The 25,491-nt window shown below is 41.3% G+C and overlaps 1 protein-coding gene across 1 annotated transcript in view; it reads right to left on the minus strand.

The window, feature by feature from the left end:
- The window catches only part of PRKAR1B (protein kinase cAMP-dependent type I regulatory subunit beta), a 93,098-nt gene that overhangs the window by 34,631 nt on the left and 32,976 nt on the right, over positions 1–25,491 (minus strand). Inside the window, exons 5-6 of the mRNA XM_038150990.1 lie at positions 5,744–5,805; positions 4,956–5,002 (exon numbers count right to left, since the gene is read on the minus strand). Coding sequence (XP_038006918.1) covers positions 4,956–5,002; positions 5,744–5,805 — 109 coding nt within the window. The remainder of the gene's footprint in view (positions 1–4,955; positions 5,003–5,743; positions 5,806–25,491) is intronic.

A 25,491-nucleotide genomic window follows, 5' to 3' on the forward strand; every position in this document is an offset into this window, starting at 1 on the left:
GAAAGAAAACAGTTTGAGAATAAGTTGTTTTCTAGAAGCAAAACCATTGGACTTCATTCTCTGCAAAGGCCTAAGTCAACACTCAACTTCTGTGTTTGCGATGAAGTGCATTGATGGCACACTACAAAGCCATCCTGCCCTTTAACAGAGTTCAGCTGCACTATAAATCCCTTTAAAATAGACTTTTTGAAAAGGAGTGGAAAGGAAAGAAGTTCTGTTTGTAAGGTGTGGGAAGCAGAGCTATTTTAGGCTCAGAACAGCTTATGAAAGTCGATTTTATATGGCAGCAGCTCAGATGATCTCCCTATTTATCCTAAAAATGCTGGGCTGAGGTTTTGGCTGAGCCAGTTTTAGGCATTTGTGAACTCTCACCAAAATGGTGAGTACATAAATGAATTATTCCTAATTGTCACTTGACCTGCCAGTCATAGATCTGTAACAGCTGGAACTTTCTTTCATGCAGCTGAAGAGGAAAAGTGGAAGTGAAGACGCCCAAATATGACCAAGCTATCAGGGACCATCCACTTTTCACAGAGCAAAAATACTTTAGATTTCTATTGGTTTCCATCATCTAATATGAACACTGCAATTTCTGGGGGCTTGAGGATCACACGATTTGGTTCATGTAATTATATCTTTAGGAGGCAAATGGGCTGTGATATCGATGGGCACTAACTGTGGGAGAAGTTGCAGAGTCATACAACATTCAGTGCCACAGGAATGAATCTGGGCCTCCCTCACCTTCATGTTCTTTCTCTGGAGATGCAGAAAGGAACCTTGCCATGAGCATTTTACCTTGAAGGCAGGACAGGAACATCTATCTCTGAGCTTCACTGGAGTGAATTTATCTTTCCTTTAATTTTGTATTGCTGATTTCAAGTTAATTTCTAGCATTTTTAAATCTTTTTTGTGCTGCCACTTTGTGATCTGTGTGGACAATCTAATTTGTTCCAGGCATGGTAATTCCTGTCTTAAATCCCCTCCCTTGTATCTGTTTGTAATAATTGGTGCTTTGTGTCTTGTCAAGCCTTAATATTGGTCCTCTAAAAATGAAGATGGGTTTTATTTATTCTTGGAAAAATGAACAAGCCTTAGACATGAAGGGTATTTTTACGTGGGTAGTTTTCTCAAAGACAGTGCTTTATTTCTAAGTCTGAATTTGAACACATGAACTTGGAGACTGCCTTAAGAATCCTTAAACGTTCAAGTTGAAATACTCCAAACTTTAAAATATTCTGCTTCCAATTTCAAAAGGCAACCTTCCAATATTACAAAAATCATTGTGATGAAAGAATTTAAACTAGAAGCACTCTATGGAATCTAAGCATTAAATATAGCTGGTTTTAAAATCCAACAGTATTCTCACATAAAACACTGTGTAATTTTCATCTTTGTATACACAAATTAGACAGTTTGTATATATAAATAAGGGCTCCAGGAAGATTTGACCTACAATCAAGAAATAATTTTATCTATTGTCCACAATATTCATGTATAGCTTCACATAGAGATTTATACAGTAAATACAGAATTTTATTCAGTAAATACAGAAATAAAGAACAAAACACTGAAAAGTTTTTTCATTTTGATTTTCACCATACTACAGCTTGGCCGCTGTTGTCTTACAAGAAGAAAACCTGAGAATGCCTGTAGAGAAAGTTGCTGTGACATTAAATAGAATAGGAAGTTGCTGGGTCTAAAAAAAATACATCTGTTTGAAAAGGGCAGTCTATGGCGCTTTTTAAAGTAAAAAAATGTGAGGTTGTGAGATTAAAATAACAAACAGGAAGTCACTTTATACTTAGAAATATGGATTAGAGATTTTTGCAAGTCATATTTTAGCAGGTACTTTCAACATCTTTACTGGAAACTATAATTTAAGTTCTGCCAGCTCCTTTTTGGCACACGTTCCCACTTGTCTGAGCAGGAAAGCTTCCAGTAGACAAGTGACCTCTAAGACTTCAATGTTTGTGCCACCATCTACCTCGTGTGCCCTGCACCCATCTGCAGGGACAGTTATGAGATAAAATTCTCCTCAACCCTGCTGTGCTAAGGAGGAAAACTGTGATAATACAATAATGCCAGCTTTGGAGAAAGTGCATCTGGTTTGTAGAATAGAGTAGAAGAGAGGAAAACCCCATGTTTTCCAAGCCTACCTCTTCCTCATTCTCAAATCCTTCTTTTACCTACGAAATTTGTGCCCTTCTCTTGGCCCACAGAAGAAAATGTACAGATATTTTATTCTGTGCCAACAGGGCTTGTTTATACTCCAAGAAAATGAAAGAGTTGAGAATGAAGTGCTATTATATTAAAAAAATATTTTATGGTGCTTCTAATTTGACTCAGATTATTTTGTAAGGGAAAATTTTAGAAAGTTCTTACTTAGTCTGTGGGGTGCCTGTGCCAAAACTCGAACAAAAATCACTTTTACATGCTGCAGCTTTTTAAACTCAAAGCACCACACATTGATTTTGTTATTCTCACTTTGCTGGTGGTTTCTGTTTGGTTTTGGTTGCTTGGTTGATAGATTTTATTGGTTGGTTTTTTTTTCCTGTTTTGTCATGACTTTCTTCCATGGGTAGGGATTTTATGATGACACTTGCAACCTCCTTTATGTCTGTGTACAGAAAATCTGGGTGCTTATCAGTCACGATGATTCCAGAGCAAATTACTCCTTGAATCCACCACTCCTGGTATTCCTGCCACTCCCAAGCAGATCAGGGAATGGCAGCAGAGACCCTGGCCAGGGGTTAAAGCCTCTGTGCACGTGCCAACACCAGCTGAACCAGGCAGAAAATGGCTCGAGGCTCTAAGTCTCAGGGTCAATTGTCTCCACTCCAAGTCACTTTTCTTTCTTGGAGAAGCATGGAAGAATGCCAATAAAGTATCTGGCAAGGCTTAAATGAACAGCAGCTCTCTTACTAGTGGCCTGGGTTTTCCTCAGACAGCAAGGATTTCAGCAGTTCTGCCCAGAAAGTGGCAGAACTCTTCTGGGGAGCACCACGGACGGGGTGATGGTGCCTGCCCAGGGGCTCTGGGAGCTGCTGCCCTACACAGGAGCAGCTCACCCTGCCCTGGTGCCCTGGAACAGACTTTGCTCTCAGGAGGAAGTTGGGATCCCCTCCCTGCAGCTTCCCAGTTAATGCAGGGAACTTCCAGCCCGTGGCTCCTGCATGAGCAAACGCCTCCTGCCTTGCACAGCACCTTGCACTGGAATTCAGGGGGTGGTTTGGCTGAAGTTTTAGGAAAAGCTTAGGAAGGAGAAAGAACCAAGCTGAGCAGAGGGGGAGCAGTGGAAAGGTGCATCAGGAGGCACCTTGGGGAGTGCTGAGGTGGGGAATGTGAGAGCTGGTCACACAAGAGTTTGGCCAGACACAGAAGCTGGTCTCTGGACAAGCACAGTTAAAATTACATTTTTAAGTCTTGTTAGGAAGTATTTGTCCCACAGGTGATGTCTGTACCTGTCTCTGGTAAGTGTCAGGATGACATTGTGGTGGATATGTCCCTTTTAATCTGTCCTAGCAGCTATAGGCTGATTTCAGGGCAGAAGGGAATGATAATGCTCATGAAATCAAAGTTGCAGTCTACTCAGTGAAACCCTGTCACTGTTCTTTAAGAGCAATATTTGCATATAGAATATTAACTCTTTTGCAATTAACTGCAAGGGTTTTGCAAACTGTTTTCTGATGTCATTCAGTCCCTCACTGTCCCTGAGCTGAACACTGAAGAAAGCTTTCCTAAAGGTGTTGAGAGAGGACAAATGATTTTTAAAGAGGATTAATCTATAACTTCAACATGCGCATTTGCGTGTCTGCGGGTCTGATTCAAAGCCAGTGAACTCATTTAGCTCCCTATCAGTCCCAAGCCAATTATTTTAAAACTAAATTTTAACACTGTTCTATAAATATTGCCCTTTTATTTTCTGGCCCTGTGGATGTGGCAGTGTTTGCTGTTGAGAGGGCTGTCTGATAGGAACAGTGAGTCAGACGGATTTCCTGAGGAGCAACTTCCAGAGGCAGAGGCAGCATGTGAGGTTTCTCAATTCCCAACAATACCAATTAGATGGTCTCCTGACACAAACAGAGCGCTAAAAGAAAATAACTTTCACTAAAATAACTCTGTGCCTCCTGCCTGGATTTAAAATAAATCACCTTCTTCTTTAAATATGCCAAACCAAACTCATGTGGGCATATGAAGAGTAAAGTTGCTAATGAGGAAGCCTGTCCTACCCAGCTACTGTGGATACATGCTTGCAGCAAAACTGCAAAAGGGTGAGCTTCATACAGGAGAGAAATGATAGGAGGTGAATAATTTATGATTTGGAAGGCAGGTTCAGAAAGAAGCTTCTTTTCAAAGACTTGCTGATTAAACCACTGCATACTCCTGTAAACATTTTGTGGTCTAACAGATCACTTTACACTTATAATAATCCTTGCTTTATTAATATGCTGCATTGTTCTTATATTTGGACCTAATTTTAAAAGCAAATTAAGGTTTCTAAGATGAAACTCACTGCCTGAGGCTGTATCTCAATTTCTGGAAAAAAAAACCAAAACAAAACAAAAACAAACAACACATGAGCTCAGCTAACTGATTAAAGAAAATATTTTCATTATGGTTGATCTGAACCCTCAGGTGCATTCCAGCATGGTGGCCTGCTCTGCCAAACACAGCACACCTCCAGGTGTGGTTAGGGCTCTGAAGATAATGTCATTTGCTTGGTTTTGATTTCCTGCTTGGAATGGACAAATAAGCTAGGATGTAACACATGCCAAATTTAAAACTATGAACAAATAACACAACAAAAGCAAAGTAATGAAACCAATCCTGTGAAATCTAGTTCAAAAAGAAAGGAGACAGACCCACGGCACGTGGCTGGCTCAAGCTCTCTGCCAAAGCACACAATTTTATTCTGTAGCTTCTAAATAAATATGATACTGCAAGAGCATACTTACATCCACCTCGCCTTGGTCAATCACATAGAAGTTGTCTCCCTCATCACCTGGAAGCAAAATACAAAAGGTGATTGTTTCCTGAAGGACTGCCAAGCTATTCAATAACTTCCTGCCCCTGTATTTAATCCTGTACATATTTGCACAGGTTTGTACACCAGATTACTTAGAGAGAGATTAATTTTCTGAAACATCTTTGCTTATTTGCCTTCATAAATCAAAGTATCGCTATGATTTCTTGCTATTAATACCTTTCAATTGCATTAATTTATCTCTTTTGATTGATTCAATACTTCATTCAGGGTAAACACTCAAGAGGTTTTAATATAGCCTGAGGGCAATGAAGTCCTCCCTGACGTGCTGCAGGCATGCAGGTAAGTTGCCAAGTGTGATAGCTCTGATACAGCACAATGAGGTGTTGAATATTCCCAACAACCATAAAAATATTTTCCATCTCTAATTACTCTCAGCTTGCCTGTGCCACCCTTATGCATCCTGAGCTGGGGTTTACTTCCTGACTATCTTCAGTTAAGGAATTAACATTTTGATTTGAAGTGCTGTTTATCTACATTTAACTGCAGCACTTTGAAACCCTGGAGATCCACCAGAGTGGGGTTCTTTGCATGCGTAGCAAGAGACTTGCATCCATGAACTTATCATATAGCTGCACACTTGGAAGCCTTTAGAATATGGTTAATCTTCCCATTAAGCAAAGAGGGTGAATGAATGGAGAGATGGGAATTAAAGGACCCTAGCAAACACACAGGAGGAAAAATGACAGGAAGAATTACCCTGTTGTATGACCGTTTCTCCTGCAATGTGTGTGACAGGGAACATGGCATCAAATATGTCACTGGAAAAAAAGAAACACTTATTAATAAATCAGACCTATTTCTTATCTTGCCAGTAGACCTACCTTCATTGTTTATTTAGCATTTGTTAACAGATTTTGCAGAAAAAGGAAAGGAAAACATTAGCTATAACTGGAAAGTGAACCCCTGCTCGGCAAGAAATCAAAATAACTTGTTAGGCACAAGCTGTGGCTTAAAACCGAGACTGTGACTTGGTGTGTGCTGCTTTGAAAGAGCTCCTGAATTAAATGGAGAAAGGCACCTCTTACAGCAGTGCACAAACTGGCCAGCCTGAGTACTGTGTTGCCTACTCAGAGAGATTTCAGATTTTCAGCTGTGATGGGTTTGTGGCCCAGCAGTGACTGCCAGATGCCCAAACGGGAGCTCTCCTCTTCTGAACATCTGGCCTTGCATTTACAAGCAAAACCTGTTCCACAGTACAGAGCACATTTGGAAAGGTAGTTGGCTCTAAATTAATGTAGCATAAGAGCTGGCAGGAGATTGCACTCACAGTGCAGAAGGGGCCAAACTCTGAAAATCTCAGTGAGTTACTCGTGAGGAGGAATCCAAGCGATGCTACAGAAAGAGGGAAGCTGCAGAAGAGCCTCGTGCTCATTAATCACAGCTGAATTACACACCTTTCCATGGCTCCAGCTCGCTGTCACATCGCCTTAAAAGGCCAGGCAGAGCAGTGGGGATGGGAACACACCCTGCACCAACACTTCGGGCAACGTGCCCAAACCCAGTCCTTTGTTTATTGAGGGAGACAGCAGGCTCTGTGGAGCCAGGGCTTCCTTTCCCCACATCAGATTTTGGGGAACTTATTTTCAGAAGCATGAACCACATCGAGACAGGCGCTCCCCACCTCTCTTCCCCTTCCTATGCATCAGCCTCAAGGGCTAAAGGAAATAGCTCCCCAACAAAAACAAAAGGCAGCAAGAGGGGATTGTTAACTGCTCTCCTCCCTGGTCTGGCCTAGAATGGCCCATCCAGGGACCACTGACGACAGTGGTGAGATGAAACACTTCAGTCTGGAGTGGAGAAAGGACCTCACACACACAACTACACAAACGGGGAAGAAAACTAAGATCTTCATCAAAACAGGCAGAAGATCAGCCACCAAATCCATGAACCTATGCTACATTTCAATGCCTTATATGGGAAATGCATATTGTAAAATCCCATTATTAGCTTATTTCCTGTTCAACTGTTCCAGACTTTATTCAGGCTCAGTTCTAGGAAATGTTTCACTCCTAAGCTCAAATTGCTCATGTCTTTCCTCCTCATCAGTCTGAATGTTTTTGCTCAGGATCACAGCTCTGCGTCAGCACCACTCACAGCAGCAGAACTGGGAGATTTCAAACCAGGCACCTCCTGCAGCACCTGCAAGGGATGCTCAGCCCGTGGCCTATATATAACAAAATGATACATTTTACTCCTGCTGTTTTCATCAAGCCCACTCTGTGCTATTCCTACTCACATTCAGGAAACAACTCCACCATGGATACAAAGCCTGCCCTGACGCATCCAGGAGAAACTTCCTCACCTCAGTCTGAGCACCCGTGCAAAGACCTACAACAAATTATTTTGAAAAGTCTATGAATCATATTCTTTAATCCACTCAGCTCCTTTTTGTGATCTTACTTAGGTTCAGCATTTCTCCACTTCAAGGGATTTCTCTGCTGGCAGAAACCATCTGCCTGGTACAGACAGATCTCTGGAGCTGGTCCCTGTGCCAATGCTCCAGCTGGAACTGGGAGCTGAGGTTCCAGCGGGATGGAGAAACAGCCACACAGGTGGGTGCCAAACTGGAACAGCCCCAAGGGACTTTGTGTCCATGAGGGAAGTCCAGTTGTTCTTCAGCAGCTCTGGGACTGGGAATTCAGTGTGACAGAGGCTCGTTTGCCTCCCTCTGGTTTCACCTTGGCTGTGCTGGGGCTCCTCACCGAGCTCTAAGAAAAGCTCTGCAGCCTGCAGAACATTTACTGAGGAAAAGGCACTCTGTGAGACAGAAAGTCTCCAATGTGATACAGCCAAAAATAGGTACAACACAGTGAATATCAATAACCAAACCAAAATGTGCTGTTTGAGCAAACTTGGAAACTTTTCCCCTTTTCTAATAGAAATACAAAGGAAATAACTACCCGCAGTTTCACCCTTTCATCCTTGTGCTAATCCTCTATTTTATTTATAACTTAACAATTGACTGTACAAAGAGTGCCCAATAAATTATGTATAGCACTGCACCCTTCTCCAAAATGTTCCACATTTTATTTCTACATCACCTTTTAATTTTATCAGGAAAAACAAAACTCTTTAAAACTCACAGACTAAAACTTTCAGCTGCCAGTGTAATGAACCTAAACTCTATTAGCAGCAACAGCAGATTTACCCCAATACTCTTCACTCCCAAAATTATGATGGGGTGAAATCTTAATCTTAATTAAGTGAAGTCTTAATCTTGTCAGGCCTAAACTTGGATTTTTGAAGAGACCTTTGGAGGACATGTCATTAAAAATTATTCTGAAGTACATTGAGCACAGAGACATGCAAGCACCCAAAGTTATGGTGATGTTGATTTACAACTCCAAAGTGAATCCAGGGCATGTCTTTGATATAAATGTAAGCGATCAGTAATATCACAACTGTCACTGAAAACACACCACCATGTTCCTTTTCTGCTGGAGAATTACTGCTCTTAATTGATATGGTTTGGCCAAGATCTCCCACAGCAATTAATGAGTTGAAGTGTTTCTGCTTTTGGATGCTCAACTTGAGATTCATTAAACACCCTCAGATCCCCAATGCTATGGATCAGCAGGCAGCCCCAAAGTTTCTCAGCCAAGAACTGGGCCTTTCAGAATGGCACCAAAGAAAACCACCCTTCTGGAAATTATCACCTCCTAAAGTACCAAATGCTTAAGATCCCTATAGGAAATCTGGCTTTTGAATAAGTTCAGACTGAATGTAGAATGGGTTTAGAACTTTTTATTCCCTCTATCTTCAGTGTCTGAAATAAACACAAAAATGTCACAAGGATCAATATACCAAAATACTTCAAAAATTTGAAGTATTTGTTCCTGAACCAGGCCAAAATCTGAAACTGCAAAGAACCAGATCTATTTTCCATCCCCCCAATAAAGGTCTGGTGCTGGCATATTTAGTTCAAGCCATGTGTTCCTGGGCCTGTACTATGTAGAGAAAACAAGCTTTCAATACTGAATAAGTTGAGTAAGTGGTGCTTGCTAAAGGCATAAACAATACAACCAAGGCCAAAAATATGGTCTGTTGTTTTTCCCCGTACCATGCACTTGTTTATAAGACATCCAAAATCATTCTCTGGCCATTACAGCAAAAAAACAGCCCTTACAAACACAGTGCTGCAACCATCCCACCACCAAGCAGAGACTGTATCTACAGCTCTGCAAAAGTAGGTGTATTTCTAGTGTTTGAAGGTTTTTTAGAATAATTATGGCCAAACACACACAAACACATTCCTAACAACCAATTTTTTTTTCCAAGCATAAGCAGGTTTTATTCCAGCACAAGCAGAAAGCCAGAAAATCAGTAGTTAAGTCTCCAAATGTTGAACTACCATGATTTCATCTTCTGTCTGAGCTGCAGCACCAAGAACACAGCAGCCTCTGTCTCTTGCCCCTGCACTGTTGACACCGACTGTGCTTGCAATGCTGTGTGCTCAACTGATATGGAAATGGTTTGATTTTCTGCCAGGATTTTTATGATTGTGCTGTAAATGAGAGCTGCTCAGAGGGATTTCTTTATTCTGTTGACCACGTATCATTTGCCCTCTTTCCAGATGACTTATTCAGGTGGCAGATGAAGAAAATAGGGCACCAGTTGTGCTATTTGAGCTGTAGTTTCATGAGGCTGCAACCAAGAGAGTTGTGCAGCACCCAGCATGTCCTGGGCTCAGCATCAGCACTTGGAGGGCCCTTTTCCACCCTCTCCACAGCCAAAGATTTTGACAGGCTTTGCAATTTTTTTAAGCCTTCCCCACCTTCTCCCAGAGGATCTATATCTGGTTGCTGGTGGCTCTTGGGAGCCCAGCATTTGTTCCAATCAGAAGGGTATCAGGGGCAATTTTTTGTGTAGCTGCAGGTGGGACTGTATGTACCCAAATATCCATGTTTAAATCCAAAGGAAGACACTAGCAGGACACCACTAAGGTTTTCCAGGGACATTTCTGCCCCTTTAATTCTTTGCAACCTTTTTGATAGTATCACTCAAAAACAAATCACAAGAAAAGATTGTGAGCAGCAGAGAACATACAGAGAGCAGTGAACTAATCCAGCAAAGTGAAACCAAGAAATGCGTTTAGACATGAAATCTCTATCTATTCAATCAAAAAATACCAGCTGTCTGCTTAGGGAATATCAAAATTTAGAAGACTTTTTTTTTTAAAAGGTCAAAGATATCAAAGGCTTGCAGCAAGTTTTAACACATAAAGTGTCTTCCATGAGTGTACATGGAATTGCAAACAACTGCAATCAGATCTGGAATCACAGGGGCTGATCCTCTGCTCTCTGGCATCTCTGATGACTCCTGGCCACCTGGCCAGGTTGAGCCAATTCCCTTCTGATGCCAAGAAGGCAAACTGCCCTCAAACCAGTGAGACTGCACCTATTTAGACCAGAGAAGGATCTATCACTGTGATTGCAGAATAAATATAATGAAACACTTTGCTGGTTTAATTCAGTAGCATTTTATGGACCCCATTTGCCAAGAAGCAAATGCCTGTGCTAAGAGGAAGCCAGTGGAGAAGGCAGGGCCAAGGGGTTCTCTTTCTCATGAGAAAAAGTGAGTGATAAAAATAAATCATCTCATCTGCTTTTACACCGAGGCCTCTTGGAGTCTATGTAGAATAGAAGATAGGAAAAAAAATGATGTGCACTGTGGGTAATATAGCACTGGCAATAGGCAACTGAGAAGAAGCTTGTTAAAACAAAACGAGAGAAAGAGAATTCCAAGCACTTTCAGAACCAGACCATGGCAATGGCCAAAATAGGGAAACTATGTAAGACAATTTATCAGTTTCACAATCAGATTTCTTTCCAGCCCTTGCTGTGCTGAATGCATTGCAGGGAAGGAAAAATGGAAGAGACAAAATGTATACGTGTTAGGCAAAAATGGAAAATCCTCACTGTACCTGCAGGTTATAATTTGTCAAGAGTTCAATCAGAACAATTTCATTGTGCAGACAGCCTCAGAAAGCCTTCAATGTTTGTGCTATGCAGTTTTTCCTTCTTTTGCTATGTCTCTAGCAAAACAAAGCCAGCCCTGTGTTGTTGAGGACAGCTTTAAAAGATATGGAGTTGTTCTGGCATAATTCAACAAAAGATATGCAACATTTTCTCGGAATGAGGCTGGCCTAGCAGCAAGATTCAAGTATTTTAAACCTTTCCTACTTACATACCTTCAAAGTTTAGTAAACAGAGTTGATAGTAACTCCACCTCCCTTTAGCTGTAGCTTTGGGTACTATCAGGGTACTATTTTAAGATTTCTAACCTGGGGGGGAGGATAGGAGGTGGGGCTGACTGGGGTCTTCGTATGTACTTCTGAGATTTTCTTATGATTCATTTCCTGAAAAGACAACATCTTTCTAGCAATTGTTCTAACAACAGCTCCTCCTACTCTGTAAGGATGAAGAGCACAAAATTTAAACCAGACTGGCTTCAATAAACATCTGTACAGTGAGGGAATAAACACAGTACTTTACCACTGAATAAATTGCAAGGGTCTGTGCTATGTGTAAGTACAAGGCTCCAATCCATACTCCTTCTTCCTAGGAATGCTGCAAGTCCTTGCTAATGTACAACACTGGAACCACCAGGAGTCATTACTATGATTTACTGACTACTGAGAATAAAAGCATTGCAACCAGGTAAAAGAAAAGAATTCCTTTTTAGATGTATTTAAAATTAACAGCCCCGAGGTTACAATTGCTATAATCAAATATGTGGTGTGGCAGGCATGTACCTAAGAAAGAGTCACTACTGAAGCCTTAACAAAAACATCACCCATCTGCTTCTGTTAATTTCTTTTCCTGTTAGGGCAGCAACAAATTAATTATAGCAGCATCCAAAGTTATTAACAATTTAGAGTATTTAATTACTTTGTTATAATGGCTGATGATTATTATTACAATTAAGACATGCATTGATTTTACCATAATGATCATAAAAATTGGACATGAGAGGACATTGTAAATGGCAGGTTAACACTAAAGTCCATGTCTAATTCCTTAACATGTATTGAGTCACAGGCCCACATAACTAACAGACACATGAAACAGAAAGAAATAAAAATTTATCATCTTCTATTTCTGTGAAGTATTTCCATTTTTACTGTTTTATGAAGTCCCTTTATAGGTTCATTAATTATTACACCCAATGAACAGAGTACAGCTTTATGGGCAGAGCATCAATTCATTTTACAGGCCCTGCACATCTACGTGCCAAGGGGTCACATCATCTTCCACATGTTAACAGCAGCTTCCAGAGAGAGCTTCTGCAGGGATCTTCATCTGGAAAGCTGTCTGCCATGGGCTACTGCAATAAGAGGGAAAAAAGGGGACAAACAATGTGGCTCGAGGACAGGGCCCAGTCCCACACCCTGCTTTGGCCTCTTTTCCTCTCACCCATCCCTCAGAAGCATCACTTCATTGAAGTCTCACTGCCAAGCCTTGCTTGTACCACACTTGTCCAAGAGGCAGGGCTTGGTGGAGATATAACTCAGGTCCCCTTCTTGCTGTCAGCTCCCCCAGCCTTTCCCAAAGCTGAGGGAAGACCCATGGCTCCTTCAGCAGCCCCAGTTCCAGGCCCATCCCCACTTGGCCAGAAGCCCTGTGGCAGAGCAGGCACTGGGGGCTGGGGCAGAGGAGGAACCTTGCAGAGCGTGGATGTTCAGCCCCATCCCACCTGGTGCCCAAAGCCAGGCTCAGGCACAGGACAGCCCTTTGAGCAGCCCCAGCTCCCCAGAGTCTTTCTCAGTAGACCAGTTCCATAGATTTCAATAATCTGCAGTTCAAGAACAACTGCAGGCTGGGCTGCATCTCCAAGACTGTAGCCAGCAGATTGAAGGAATTTATTTTCTCCTTCTTGGACAGCCTGGAGTACCATGGCCAGTTTTGGGCTCCCCCACACCAAAAAGACACTGACAAACTGGAGCAAGTCCACAGAGGCCATCAGAGCAGTCCAGGGCGTGGAGCATAGAGCAGATGAAGAGAAGGGGCAGAACTGTGTTTGGTCTCTTCTGAAAACAGGATCAGGGAGATCTCATTGCTCTTAAGACAACAGGCACAAATGGGAACAGAGGAAATTACCACCTGATCAAGAGGGGGGAAAAAAAATCCCGATGAGGGTGGTCAGACCCTGCAGAGGGGCCCAGAGAAGGGGATTGTTTCCAAGCTGGGCAAGGCTCTGGGTGAGAGCAGCCAGCTCCGAGCAGCCTGGCTGGGAGCAGGAGCTGGGAGCAGGGATGTCTGTCTGTCCACCTGCCGGGAGCCCGGGGCTTGGCACGGAACAGCTCCCAGTGGGAGGGATGAGGTGGTCCCAGCCCCGGCCGCAGACACGGGGGAGGCAGGGGAGCGTGAGTCAGAGGCCAGCTGGAGCAAATCCCATGCATAATGCACGGAAAATATGCTCTCTGTGCACTGGTGGAGGAATATCTGCCCTTCTGCGTGAATAATTGCAACGAGGCTGGGTCCCAGCTTCCCATCACTAACACCACTGCTCACCAAGAAAGCCTGTGCGTACCAGGAGGCCTTGAGTAGGAATTGGGCAACATGATTTTTCTCGGGGAAAAAAAGAAGTTTGCTGAAACTGAATATTCCTGTCGAAAATGGCTGATGTCATTTCCCCATTTAAAATGCTTCAAAAGTTTTGAAACTGTCTAATTGTTCTACTGTGATAACTCCAGAGGATCTACTTTTCACAGTGAAGTTACTTCAAAATAACATTTCTAAGTGAAAAGCTAAAATCAAAAGAAGGCATTGTTGATTTCAGTTGAATATAATCACATTTGTTCTCTTGTTTTCTGTGTGTGAGCATTCTCAAGATTTTCATCCTGGAACTAGGATTCAAGATAAGGGATGAATTTAAATGCCAGAAGGAAAACAAATAAGCAAAAAACAAAAGTCTAGAGGAGCTTGGGTCAACAAAATACACTTTCTAGTTCATAAATTGTACAAATATATATATGCATGTATAGAGAAACACAAATACTAAACTGCACAGGCTTCTTTCTGGTTTACTAGGTACAGTACAGTGCTTAGGAACGCTTTCCTTAGCCTGCAGGTGCTGGGTCTAATGCAAAGACAGGGACATTTATGGAGATTATACTCTGTAAAAACACAGCACTGCTGCAAGCACACTCTGCTGAAACTTTTATCTTGAGAAATCTCCAAATGCATCATTATTTGAAGCAAAAAAAGGTGCTGTAACAAATTCAAATGTATTATTTGTATGCATGGGCATAGTAGAAGTGACCCAGGGAAAGGCTCAGCACAACAACAAACCATGAACTTCAGACGACGTGGGCCAAATTCATGCCTGGTGTCACTGAATGGAGATTGCAGTATTTGAGCTGACTAAACACTAGAATGGACCTTTAAGTCCCACACAGGTTGATGGTTTTTCATTTTCCCCACAATTAATTACTTTCTCAAAATTCTGGAAAAGCAATGGATGATACCATGCTGAAAAAATAAGGATTTTGACTTGATACTTGAATGAATAAGCATTTTAACTTAGTAACTGAAAGAAAATTGCTGCTGGTTGGACTGAAACACACCACCACAAGAATAACCATCACCCCCAAAACAAGGCTCTGTTGTTGTTAATATGAAGCAAATTCCACCAGCGATAAAGGGCAACCACAACAAAGTCCCCATATTTGAACAATTTATTTCCTTCTGGTACTTTTAAATCCCTTCACTCTTTAATTTCAAGCTCCCTCTTCTGGACTATCCCAACGAAGCTGGAGAGTCACTGTGCACTCCTCATCCTGACTCCAGGAACCAGGTGACACAGCTGAGGAAGCCCTTGGTAAGTGGCACTGGCAGAGGTGATCACTGTGGCCCGAGATCATGGCCACTACAGCTGAAGTGATCTGAAAATGTAACAGAGCATGCTGAGATTTCAAGAGCTGCCAGAGGGCTGCAATTGGAAATGCACTATTATGTGACCTCTTGGAGCAGATGATGGTGGAGATGTCCCTCAACACAGGTACATGGAACATATATTCCTGAGGATATCCCTGTGTAGGGATATAGGACATTATTTTCAATAAGAAACTAAAACAAATGCGTAAGTAAATATGAACAAAATCATGCCAAGCACATTACCTTACAGTTCACATTTTGCAGTGAAGAGGAAACAATCTTCCCCCCACAATAGTAATAGCTTTTTTTTGGTTTGCCTTTATTACTGAGGACATTCTTTCATTAAAATGAAGAGTTTTATATATATATATGTATATACACATATATATATACATACACACACATATATATACATACACATATATATATACATACACATATGTATATATCATCCCTATCATTAGAAAATTGTTGCCAGAGAAAGTTTTATTCTAATAATTCAGCCAATTTTTCCATTCAGAACATGGTTACACACAAACTGTTGTGGTTGTGGAACTTGGACATGATCATGATATTAATCTACTTACTTTTTTCCCCCCATTTTCTGAAGGAATCACTTTTAACAGTTTTCTATAAATATAGGAAAATTAAATTCTATTTGATAACTACAATTGTTCCTTCAAATTATATACTTACTGCTCCTACACACTATTTTTATGACTATAGCTTGGGAGCCTTGAGTACCACAAGACAGCACCTCTGCCTGGCAACTGTATCAGCACAAAAATAGGTAAGAACTATTAGGTATTAGGCTAAAAATCTTTATGCTTCCACACCTGGTGGTCCTTGTCATTAACACGAAAATCAGAATACTGCAAGGATGCTGAAGATGTTAAAGAATAACACAACGCTAAAGAAGGACAAGATGCTCAATATAAGTGCAGGGAGATGGGGTTTGTCCATGTACTATAATTTATCACATCAGGAAATGCCTTGGGTAATTCTGATGATATCAATATATGGGGGCACTGGAACAGCTCGGGAGCAGTGAGAGAGCAAAGCCAAGCTCTGCAGAGCTGTAGCTCTGAGTCCCTGAGTGGTGCCTGCTGCGAGTCAGGAACGTGTCCTGCAACTAATCACGGAGTGTTTGACACGTGTCTGCCCTGGCTGACAAGCTCAGAGCACTGGGCTGCAGCCATCTCCCACATCTTGCTTAATTAATTTCCATCCCTGTTGTGTGCTCCCACACCTGCAGATATCAAACAGCTGCCTGTAATAAAAACATTTTAACCTGTGTTAGTGGATAGGGTTCAATTTAGTTTATAATTGGATGGGTAAATGAAATCATTATAAAATAGCTGATAAAGGTTCTCTGGAATGAGTCAGAATGGTTTTTTAAAATTGTGTAAATCTAGTGTTAAAGAGCTGATGAATAAAATTCACATCTCATGCAAAACCACATGTCCACAAGCACTTACTTTTCTATTTGCATATCTATTATAGCTTACAGACATGTGCAAACTCATACACCCACACATTTTCCTTATGTTTTCCTGAAGTTCATCATTACTCCCCTTCATCTCTGATTCACAGCATTTCCGAGATAGAATCTTCTACAATAAAACGAACTGCAGATAAAATTTCCCCAGACAACAAATACTTCTTTTGTAGGAGTTCTTAGTGAACTATCGCAATTAAGCAGTTCCATTTTTTACAGCTCCACTATAATTCAAAGAAGGAGAAAACAGAGATTGATTAGATCAGACAAAACATGCATGTTTTCTTAAGTGGTCTGTGTTTGCAGGGCTCCGAAGGAAAAGGAGCTTTTTAAGCATGGAAAGCTTAAATCTGTAGATGCACAAACACAGACCTAAGGGCACGCTTTCCTCATACCTATGGAAATAAATTCAGACATTACATTGCTTCATTCCATCTTTCTTAGTAATTTTCTTCCCAAGTCTTCACTAACCGCTGCAATGTACATCAAAGACATCTTGAAGAGTCCCAGCAATATCCCTGGCAGCAACACCTGCTCCTTCCAGCCTCCCAGCACCCATTCCCCAGCAGTTCAGGGTGTTTTTAAAACCTGCCCAGCAGACTCTGCACTCACCTCTTTATTCTGCACTCTGCCACAACCATTACAACAATCACGAGTGCCCAGTGTTCAATTCTGCAATGTAACGTGCACAAGCCTGCTTTCATCTCTCCACAGTGATAGCAGATCTGGAAATCTCAGCTATGCTGGGCTTTCATTAGCATAGCTGGGATGGGAGAGGGGAAGAAGCAATATATGCCTTCCTGCATATCTGCAGTACATTTTTTAAATGCCTGGTTGAAAGGGGACAGGAGGAATTCACTGGGCAGGCTGGTGGGTCAGTATTAACCCAGACCTTTGTGGTCACTCTTAGTCCAAACCTTCAAACACCTTGGCTTGGCTCTGCTAATTCCATGTTTGCTCTCATGCTGGTATAGTTTTGAAGAAATTTCTCAGCAGAAAGAATTCTATTTTGTGGCATTAAATAAACCAGGACAAACCCAGCCTTGAAACAAATTGCAAAAAAGAAACCTGCAGGAGTACATTATCACACGACTCATGTTGCTTCCTCCCAACTAAATAACCCTCCCAGTTTACAGATTTCTGTTTAATTTGGCCTCTGGCATGACAGAAAGGAATTTTTTGCCCATTTACACAACTCTATGAATCAAAGGCTGACAACAGTGAGCAGCTCCTCAGTCTGACTCGGAGGCATGCACCAAAACCCAGCCAAGTGCTGTACTTGCTCTGTCAGGTCCCCTGCACAGCCCTGCTCCACTGTGGCCTGTAGCACACACATGCCCCTCAAAGACCTGATGTATCAGCAGCTCCAATTGCTCTGAATCTTGAATCCTGGCTCTGTTTGCTGCTGTGAACTGCTCCAACGCCAGCACCTTAAAATACTCCGTCTGAGAACTGATTTAGGTTGGGTTTAAAAAATAGTTTAAAAAATAAAAAGATTTTGCTGTTGTAGGAACATACCTCCACCGGTTTAAATAGATTTTTTTAATGTAGGGCAAGCAGGCTTTATCTCTGTTGATATGAAATTCCAATATACAATAAAGAAATGAAGCAGAAATTTCTATACTAAAGCCCACTTAAAAATAAATCCAATTAAAGGGAATAAATAGGACAAGAGAACAACTAATTCCTTGTCTTTGCTTCTCTTCAAGGAATATTCATATAAATCCCTGGTCTGACATTTATGCTGTTTCATGTGACAGGGATCAGAATTCTCCATAGCACAATGCTTTTAAACCATTTATTGTAGCAGCACCTTTATAACTAATAATAAAAACCTCTCCACATGCACAGAACATTTTCCATAGGCTCACAAAGGGTTTAACCCTGCAAGCTTTTATCTATGTGAACAGCCAGCACTCTAAGTTGGAATAAAAGGAGTAATTTAATGAAAAGGGGGTGGTAGAATCAGGGATTGGGGTGAGAATGTTCTGGGATGAACATGTCTTTTATCTGTGCTGGCGAAGTGGTTTGTAATCACGAGCATTATGTGTGTGCTTTGTGGTGCAATAACAACAATAACAAGGAAAATCTTGTGCTTGGTGCCTGAATTAAGTAACTGCCCTGGAGCCTTCAGACTGCTTTATTTTAAAGAGAAGATTTCACAACTCGTGCGCCAAATCATAGCCTTCTTTACCTGTTCCTGTGGCCAGAGGAGGTGGGATAAGGTCATAAGCATTTATACTCCACTTTGATCTCGATTTTAGGGGGAGGACATCGGGAGGGACCCTAGCCACGCCTGAGTGGCTCGAGGTAACATTTATATGCAATGCTCTTGCCCAAATATCCAGGCATGAAAAATGCCTGCATGTGCTGAGGGACACAGCCCAGAGAGATCCAGAGAGCAACACTCCTTTGGGACGCTTCAGTGTGAATCTAGACTGAGATGTTATCACACCAAATCAAATGCAATTAAAAAGGAAAACTTTAATAAGGACACTGCAGAGAAATTTCACTCGGTGAGGCTCAAAAGAGAGGGGAGGTGGAAGGCAGCAAAAAGTGCTTCTTAAATGGAGGAGATAAAGATGGCAGGAGATAACAAGGTCAGACTAGGTGGTCTAAAGGTCCCTGTTAACCCTAAACTCAGTGACAGATACAGAAAAGCAAACACTTGATCTCAGAAAGATTTGCTCATACAAAGAATGTCTTGAAAAACTCCCAGAAAAGAAGCAGCAATCAGAGCAATGCTTGGACCCTGGTAGTAGGTAAATACGTGATGAACCACACAGACATACAGGGCTGCTGTGGGCTCATCCCTCCCACTGGAAACAGCAACTTGCACCACATTCCTGAGATTCTCCTCAAAAAACACTCTCGGCAACACCTCAACAGGAATATCAGAGGTTATTATAAAAATCTTACAGGAATAAGCAACTGAAGAATAAACTACTGATGTGCTATAGGATTGGTAACACTAGGCTGACTTTAAAAAATAGACTAATACATGCAAAGGTCACTAAAATATTTATATTAATGATGGAGCTGAACACTAAGCAGATATTGACTTCTGTTAAGGTGAACCTCAAGATTTATTGGCTTAAGAGGTAAACATTGACTGAGATAAATCCAAGGTCAATATTTACTACAAAGGACAATAAATCTTGGTGGCCCATGAAACATGAAATAAATAATTATATATGGATATATACACATTCATAGACACAAGCATACCTACTGATATTTAACAAATGATCATCAACTTCATCTTTTACAGCTTGTTCTCCTAATTATTCCAGATAGAACCAATGAACAATTATGAAACACTGCTAAGAGGCAGATATTTCTGTATGTTTGCACTGGTGATATCTTAGGGTGACATTTCTGCTTCTCCAAGTGACTCCTTTGCCCACTGAGGCAGGTGAAAGAAAAGCCACAAAGGGAAGTCAAACTAACAGCCCTATTTCCATCCTAGCTTGAGAACCCTTGCTTGTGGCTCCAGAAGCAGAGTTACATGCAGCAAAGCAGCCTGAATAATTATCAGCTCTGGACTTATCAGCCAGAAAGGATGCTGATGGAGCTCTTCTGAATTCAGTGTGCCTCCACCTAAGGTCAAGTTTCTTCCCACACAGGACAAGCACAGGAGGGGAACACGTGGATATTCTGGAAGTGTTTTAACAAGAGGCACTTTTACTGGAGTTGTGGTCAATTTTGTATAAGCTCAGAACAAAGATGTATCAATCAAACGGAGCAAAATAAATAAATAAGAGCATTGGATGACTTTCAGAGTTATAGGCTTTTTCCTTGAACTAGAAAAGCAAATAAATTTAACAGGGGTGCTGACAAAAGTAGACCTTCTTCCTCCAAACATTATACAAGATCTAAGCCAAAAGGAAACAGATGACTTTGTGTGTTTGTAGGAAGTGATTAGAGAAGATAGAACTTAATTTATTAAGATGGGAGATGGTGATTCTTTTGTTGACTTTTCAGGTCAAGTGTTAAAACCTCCTGCAAATAAGGCAGTAGACACACTACAACTGAGCCTTAGTGGGTCAGGGGATGGGGCTCTTTGATACTCAGGGCTTTTCTTGTTCTTTGAGCAATTGTTTTGGAAAGCCAAGTGAGAGAAATCTGCAGTCCTTGCCTTGGCTTCCTGGTGGCCCTTTCTCTGCCCACTGCAGCACTTTGGGCAGCTGGAGGCTGGTCTGGACCAACCCACACCTAAAGTGCCAGTGCTGGGCACTGCCCAAGCCAACAGCAACAGCTTCCACGTGACTTCTGAAGGGCTGACAGAGCTAAAAAGAATATAGAAAAAAAAAAAAAAAAAGGAAAAATAGGAGAAAAGAACAAATTTTTTAAAAAAGAGGAAGAAAAGACAGAAGAAAGCATTTGAAAAGAAGTATTTCATTTATCTACCAGCCTGACAAGTCCCAGGGAGGAATGTGGTGCTGCACAGGCAATGCTGGCCACTGGGTTTGCAGGAAGGAAGAGCAATTAGAAGCTCTGGGCAGGAAAAGGCCTGTTAGCACTCTTACCTTTAACTTAATCTTTAATCTCCTCCTATGCCTCCAACTTGTCACCACAGGCATTAATCACCTTGCAGGTCTTATAGCCAGCTCAGGCTCATTTATATTCTTTGTTTTAATGGCCTCTCTCATGCCATCAGTGTTCAGCAGTGAGTGGATGGCTCTGCCCTTATTTCCTGCTGGCTGCTTTGGCCCATCAAAGCCATGTGGTTTATTTTCCCACAGGTTTCCTAAGGCTACAGCACAGCCACAGGTTTCAGTGATCATATCACAGTTGACCTCTACAGATAGTGCTCCAGCATAATCCATGAAATATTATTGCTCTGAATATTTTAGAAGCCTCTGAACTCTCATTAATGTGAACACTTTGTATTTCACTGAATTTTATTGATGTTCTTAGTAATTCAAGGAATGGCAGAACGGCTGCACTCTTAAGAAGGATTTATTTGTTAGCTTGCAAAGAAAGGAAAAGCCATTTTCAACGATAGCAAAATTGGAACATGAAAAATAATAAACCGACAAGCAAAAGGCAAAATGTCTTTGTACTCTGTCTTCTAAATCCAGATGAGATCTCAGGCTAAGTGTTCTCTCGACAGACAGAATCACTATATAAAACTTATAGCCAAGATTTTTAAAATTAGAAGCCAAAAATCCACATTTATGGGTTTTCAGAAGAACTGATAATTTCAGAATAGTCCTGTTCAGGAATAATACGGTGCCAAAATAGGCTCAATTAGTTAAGCACAACCTTGAAATATTCAGCAAAAGGACTGCTGTCTCCTTTGAGCAGAATCTGTGTCCAGAACAGGGAGATTTTGTTTCTTGCAAACTATTTACCCCTCTGAGGATGCTCTAAAAGGGGCTTTCAGTGAATGGTTATAACAATTACAATATTCAGAATATTTACATTTAATGTCCCTTTCTCTTTGAAGTGGTACCAAAAAATTCCCTTTAAAATTGAGTTCTAAAAGCTACTGTGAAGATCCAACTATGAATTCTTAATGCAATACCATATATATTTTATATGGTGAACTCACTTATATGCCAAAACATTTTATATGGTAATTATTTCACAGCATGCAAAATTATGAGGAAATAACGAGGGAAGTTTTGGAAGAGATTTTAAGAGAAGTAGTGACTCAGTGACCTGCTGTGGGGGGGAAATGGAAAAGCATAAACCACTTTCAGTTTCATTTGTTTTAATTAGAAATAGAGATTTCTAAAAAATACTGTGTATTCCACTAGGATTTTGAAGGGGAGACAGCCTAGTTGTTAATTTTCAGGCAGTTGAAAATGAATTTTGTCAGACATCCCACAATCTGAAACTCTCATGGTGAAAGGCTCAGGAAGGTATATTTTTCCTGATGTGAAATCAGGAGTGCAGCACAAATGTCTGACCTTTTTTTAATCAACTCAGAAAAGACTGCATTAAAAGGCACTTTGTTCATCATCTTTGATGTCTGTACATTGATGTCGTCTCAAGGTAACCTGGGCAGCTGTAGATTCACCATTAGTCCAACCTCAACCATGCAAGGTTTGAAAACAAATTTTTAAGTCAGGAATAATGAAAGTCAGAGAGGGAATTGGAAAATGAGGCACACTGGAATATCTGCTTTCTCCCTTTATCTGATTACTGATATTCTACAGAAAATAAATCAATCAATTCTTTAAGCAAGCAGGTTCAGAGCTGAGAGGCAAGCTGCTGGTTAAAATGGGAAAGTTGATTAGGAAGAAGAACCATAATGTGTTTAAGGCAATAATTTAAGGTAGATTAACAACAATTGATATTGGAAGTGGAAGAACAAACCTGGAGGTCATTTTATTAAGGATATTTCAAGGCCCAGTCCTGACAGGTGGAAATCCTATGTTCAGATGGATTGCACAGAGGATGCTTTTGATGACTGAAGTAATAAAGATGGAATGAAATTCAGTAATCTAACATGAAAGGCCGTGCATGTTGGAGTTACAGCAACAATTTCTACTTTAATCTGAATTCAATAAACCCCTGGGTAACTGCAAGCCACCCTTTTTACCCCTGGCTGAGAAGAAGGCAAACCCACCCTACACCAGTTCAAACTGGGCCACTTTCAAGTGAGCAAGGAAGGGTTAATGCCATTGTAAAAACCACTTCTGTAAATTATCTCACTTCAATTCTGGGCACAATTCTCATCAACCATGTGCAAAAGAAACAGAGAAACAAGATGCATTTGATTCCAAAAAAGATGCAGAAAAAGGTATTCTGGGGTGATAAGAGTAATGAAGAGTATCTTTTCTAAAAGAAGAAAAGAGAACCAATCATTTACTGCAGTAAAATAAGCAAAGAACAGATATAATTTTAATTTATAAGTACATAAGGATGAAAGGCAAGGGTTGGGTTGGGCTGAACAACAGAGTTGAAAAGGAGTTACTTTAACTGATGGACAATGAGACCAATCAACACATATAAACATTTAGTCTGGAAGTGAGACGCTCTCTTGCCATGGAAGAAGTAATGTGCAGCAGCTTTCCAACAACTGTAGCCCAATAAACAAGAGAAAACAGAAACATCTTCATTTTGGTTATATGAGGGATCATATGACTGGGTTTTTATACAGTTATCAGATGGCTGAAGTCAGTGACTCAAGAGAACCCTTTCAGAATGTATTTCCAAGGACAAGCAGAAAGATGTTTCCTAGCAGGACAAGGAAGAGTAAAACAAGTGCAGGATCACTGTCAGAGAAACCACACTGATTCCTGACAGCCTATTCTTGTAACCGAGACAAAATAGCTGGGAACCTCATCAGACTTGTTCCTCTTGACTTTTTAAAAGATGGGAGGCAGTGCCAAACACTCAAAACAATAACGTCTTGCCTTTATAAACAAGCTTTAGTATCAGTGGATATAAAGCAGAGCCTTGGCCATCTGCTGAGCATGCCTGTTGGACTGGCACCAGCGCTCTCCCCCTGGCTCGCACGGAAGGTGACGGGGTCAGGAATGAGACATCTCCTTCTCCAAAAACAATCTCCCAGTTCTGCCACTGGTGGCTTTCAGAAACCACCTCCTGTGCAGCCCCAGTCTGCCTTCTTTTGGAGTTTTTCAGGCATCCTCTAATTCCAATTAGAGCTGGAGGATCTGTCCCAGTGTGTGTGCTGAGCAGAACTAGGGACTCTCAGGAGCTGTGTGGAGTTCAGGCTCTTGGCACAGCCATGGGTAATGCTCTGTGTCCTGGTACATCCTGGGAACAGATTGTCTGAGTCTGCTGCAAGAATTTCATTGTTAAAGATGTAGCCTGGGACTGCCTTTCTTGCTGCTCCCCCAAACATCCTTCTTCAGCCTTTAATCTCTCTGCTAATAAATGTTATTTTTACACTGCACTAGTCCTCTCCATATTTTGCACGTTCTCACCAGAGATACAGACAGCCTTTATCCAGACAAACATGCTGGATAGACAGGGGATGATTGGAAAAGATCAGTACCAGTGGGACAGCAAGAAAAAAACGTGTCACCCCCAAATAATGCTATCATCCCCATAACTTCTGAATTTTCCCCCTGGTCTTCCACCCTTGCCCGGTGACACACCCAAGGTGGCACAGCCCAGCATCACGCTGGATGAAATGCAGAACAAACCAGAGCCACTTGCCACAAAGTGTTTCTTCAGCTTCAACTAATGGGATGATTAAACCAAAACAGAGCTGCAGATGAACACAGCAACTGGTAAAGGCACCGGGTGATTCAAGCAAGCCCAGAGGGAAGGCAGATGTTTGGGTACTGGAATAAGCAGTGTGAGATCATTAACACCCAGCTGATGGATCACAAGAAAGGCAAAGGAAATCTCTGAGGTCTCCTGTTTCTTCCTTTCACCGGCCTGAAGGCCGGACAGAAATACGGGCATGTGTGAGGGAGTGTGAGCTATTTTAACAAAAACATTTCATCCATCCCTAAATATGGTCACAAGATTTTAGATACTTGGCTTACTCTTAAACAGTAAGATTCTGAATTATCTCCAACTGTGTAGGCTGTAAAAGAAAATGCATAAACCAGCAATCCTGCAAACTCCCTAGAAACGTATTCCCTGCCAGTTTTTTCTCTGTAGCTGTTATATTAATCAGTGTCTTAAGGAATTAGAATGCCCTGTGATTATATCTCTTTCAAACCTAATAAGCAATGCTTTGCAATTAACTTCAACTCACTCTCCTTAATGTCATTATCTATCATCTAGAGCTTTGAAACACACCAGAGAAAAATGCCAGAACTGTGGCTCCATGTATATGGGCTGCACTTTCCTTCCAGTGAGCAAACATCAGTATTTCAGTGGCATCTTGGTTACTCTCTAAAGATTTCTAACCCAAATGGAAAAAATGTGAAAAGATCAGCTGTTCTCAAAAATATTGCCAGAAAAACATATTCAGGGGATTTTGACTGAATCAGAACTCAAATCATTTTCCAGAATCTGGCCCTTAACAAAAACTCAAGAGATCAGATTTCAGGCTCCAGTTTTATATCTTACCAGATAATCACGTACAAGTTCATCTTTCAAAGCAACTTAGATGCACGAGTGTGTGAGTGTGA

Source organism: Motacilla alba, chromosome 14 (assembly GCF_015832195.1).
Source record: "Motacilla alba alba isolate MOTALB_02 chromosome 14, Motacilla_alba_V1.0_pri, whole genome shotgun sequence".
NCBI classification, from domain to species: domain Eukaryota; kingdom Metazoa; phylum Chordata; class Aves; order Passeriformes; family Motacillidae; genus Motacilla; species Motacilla alba.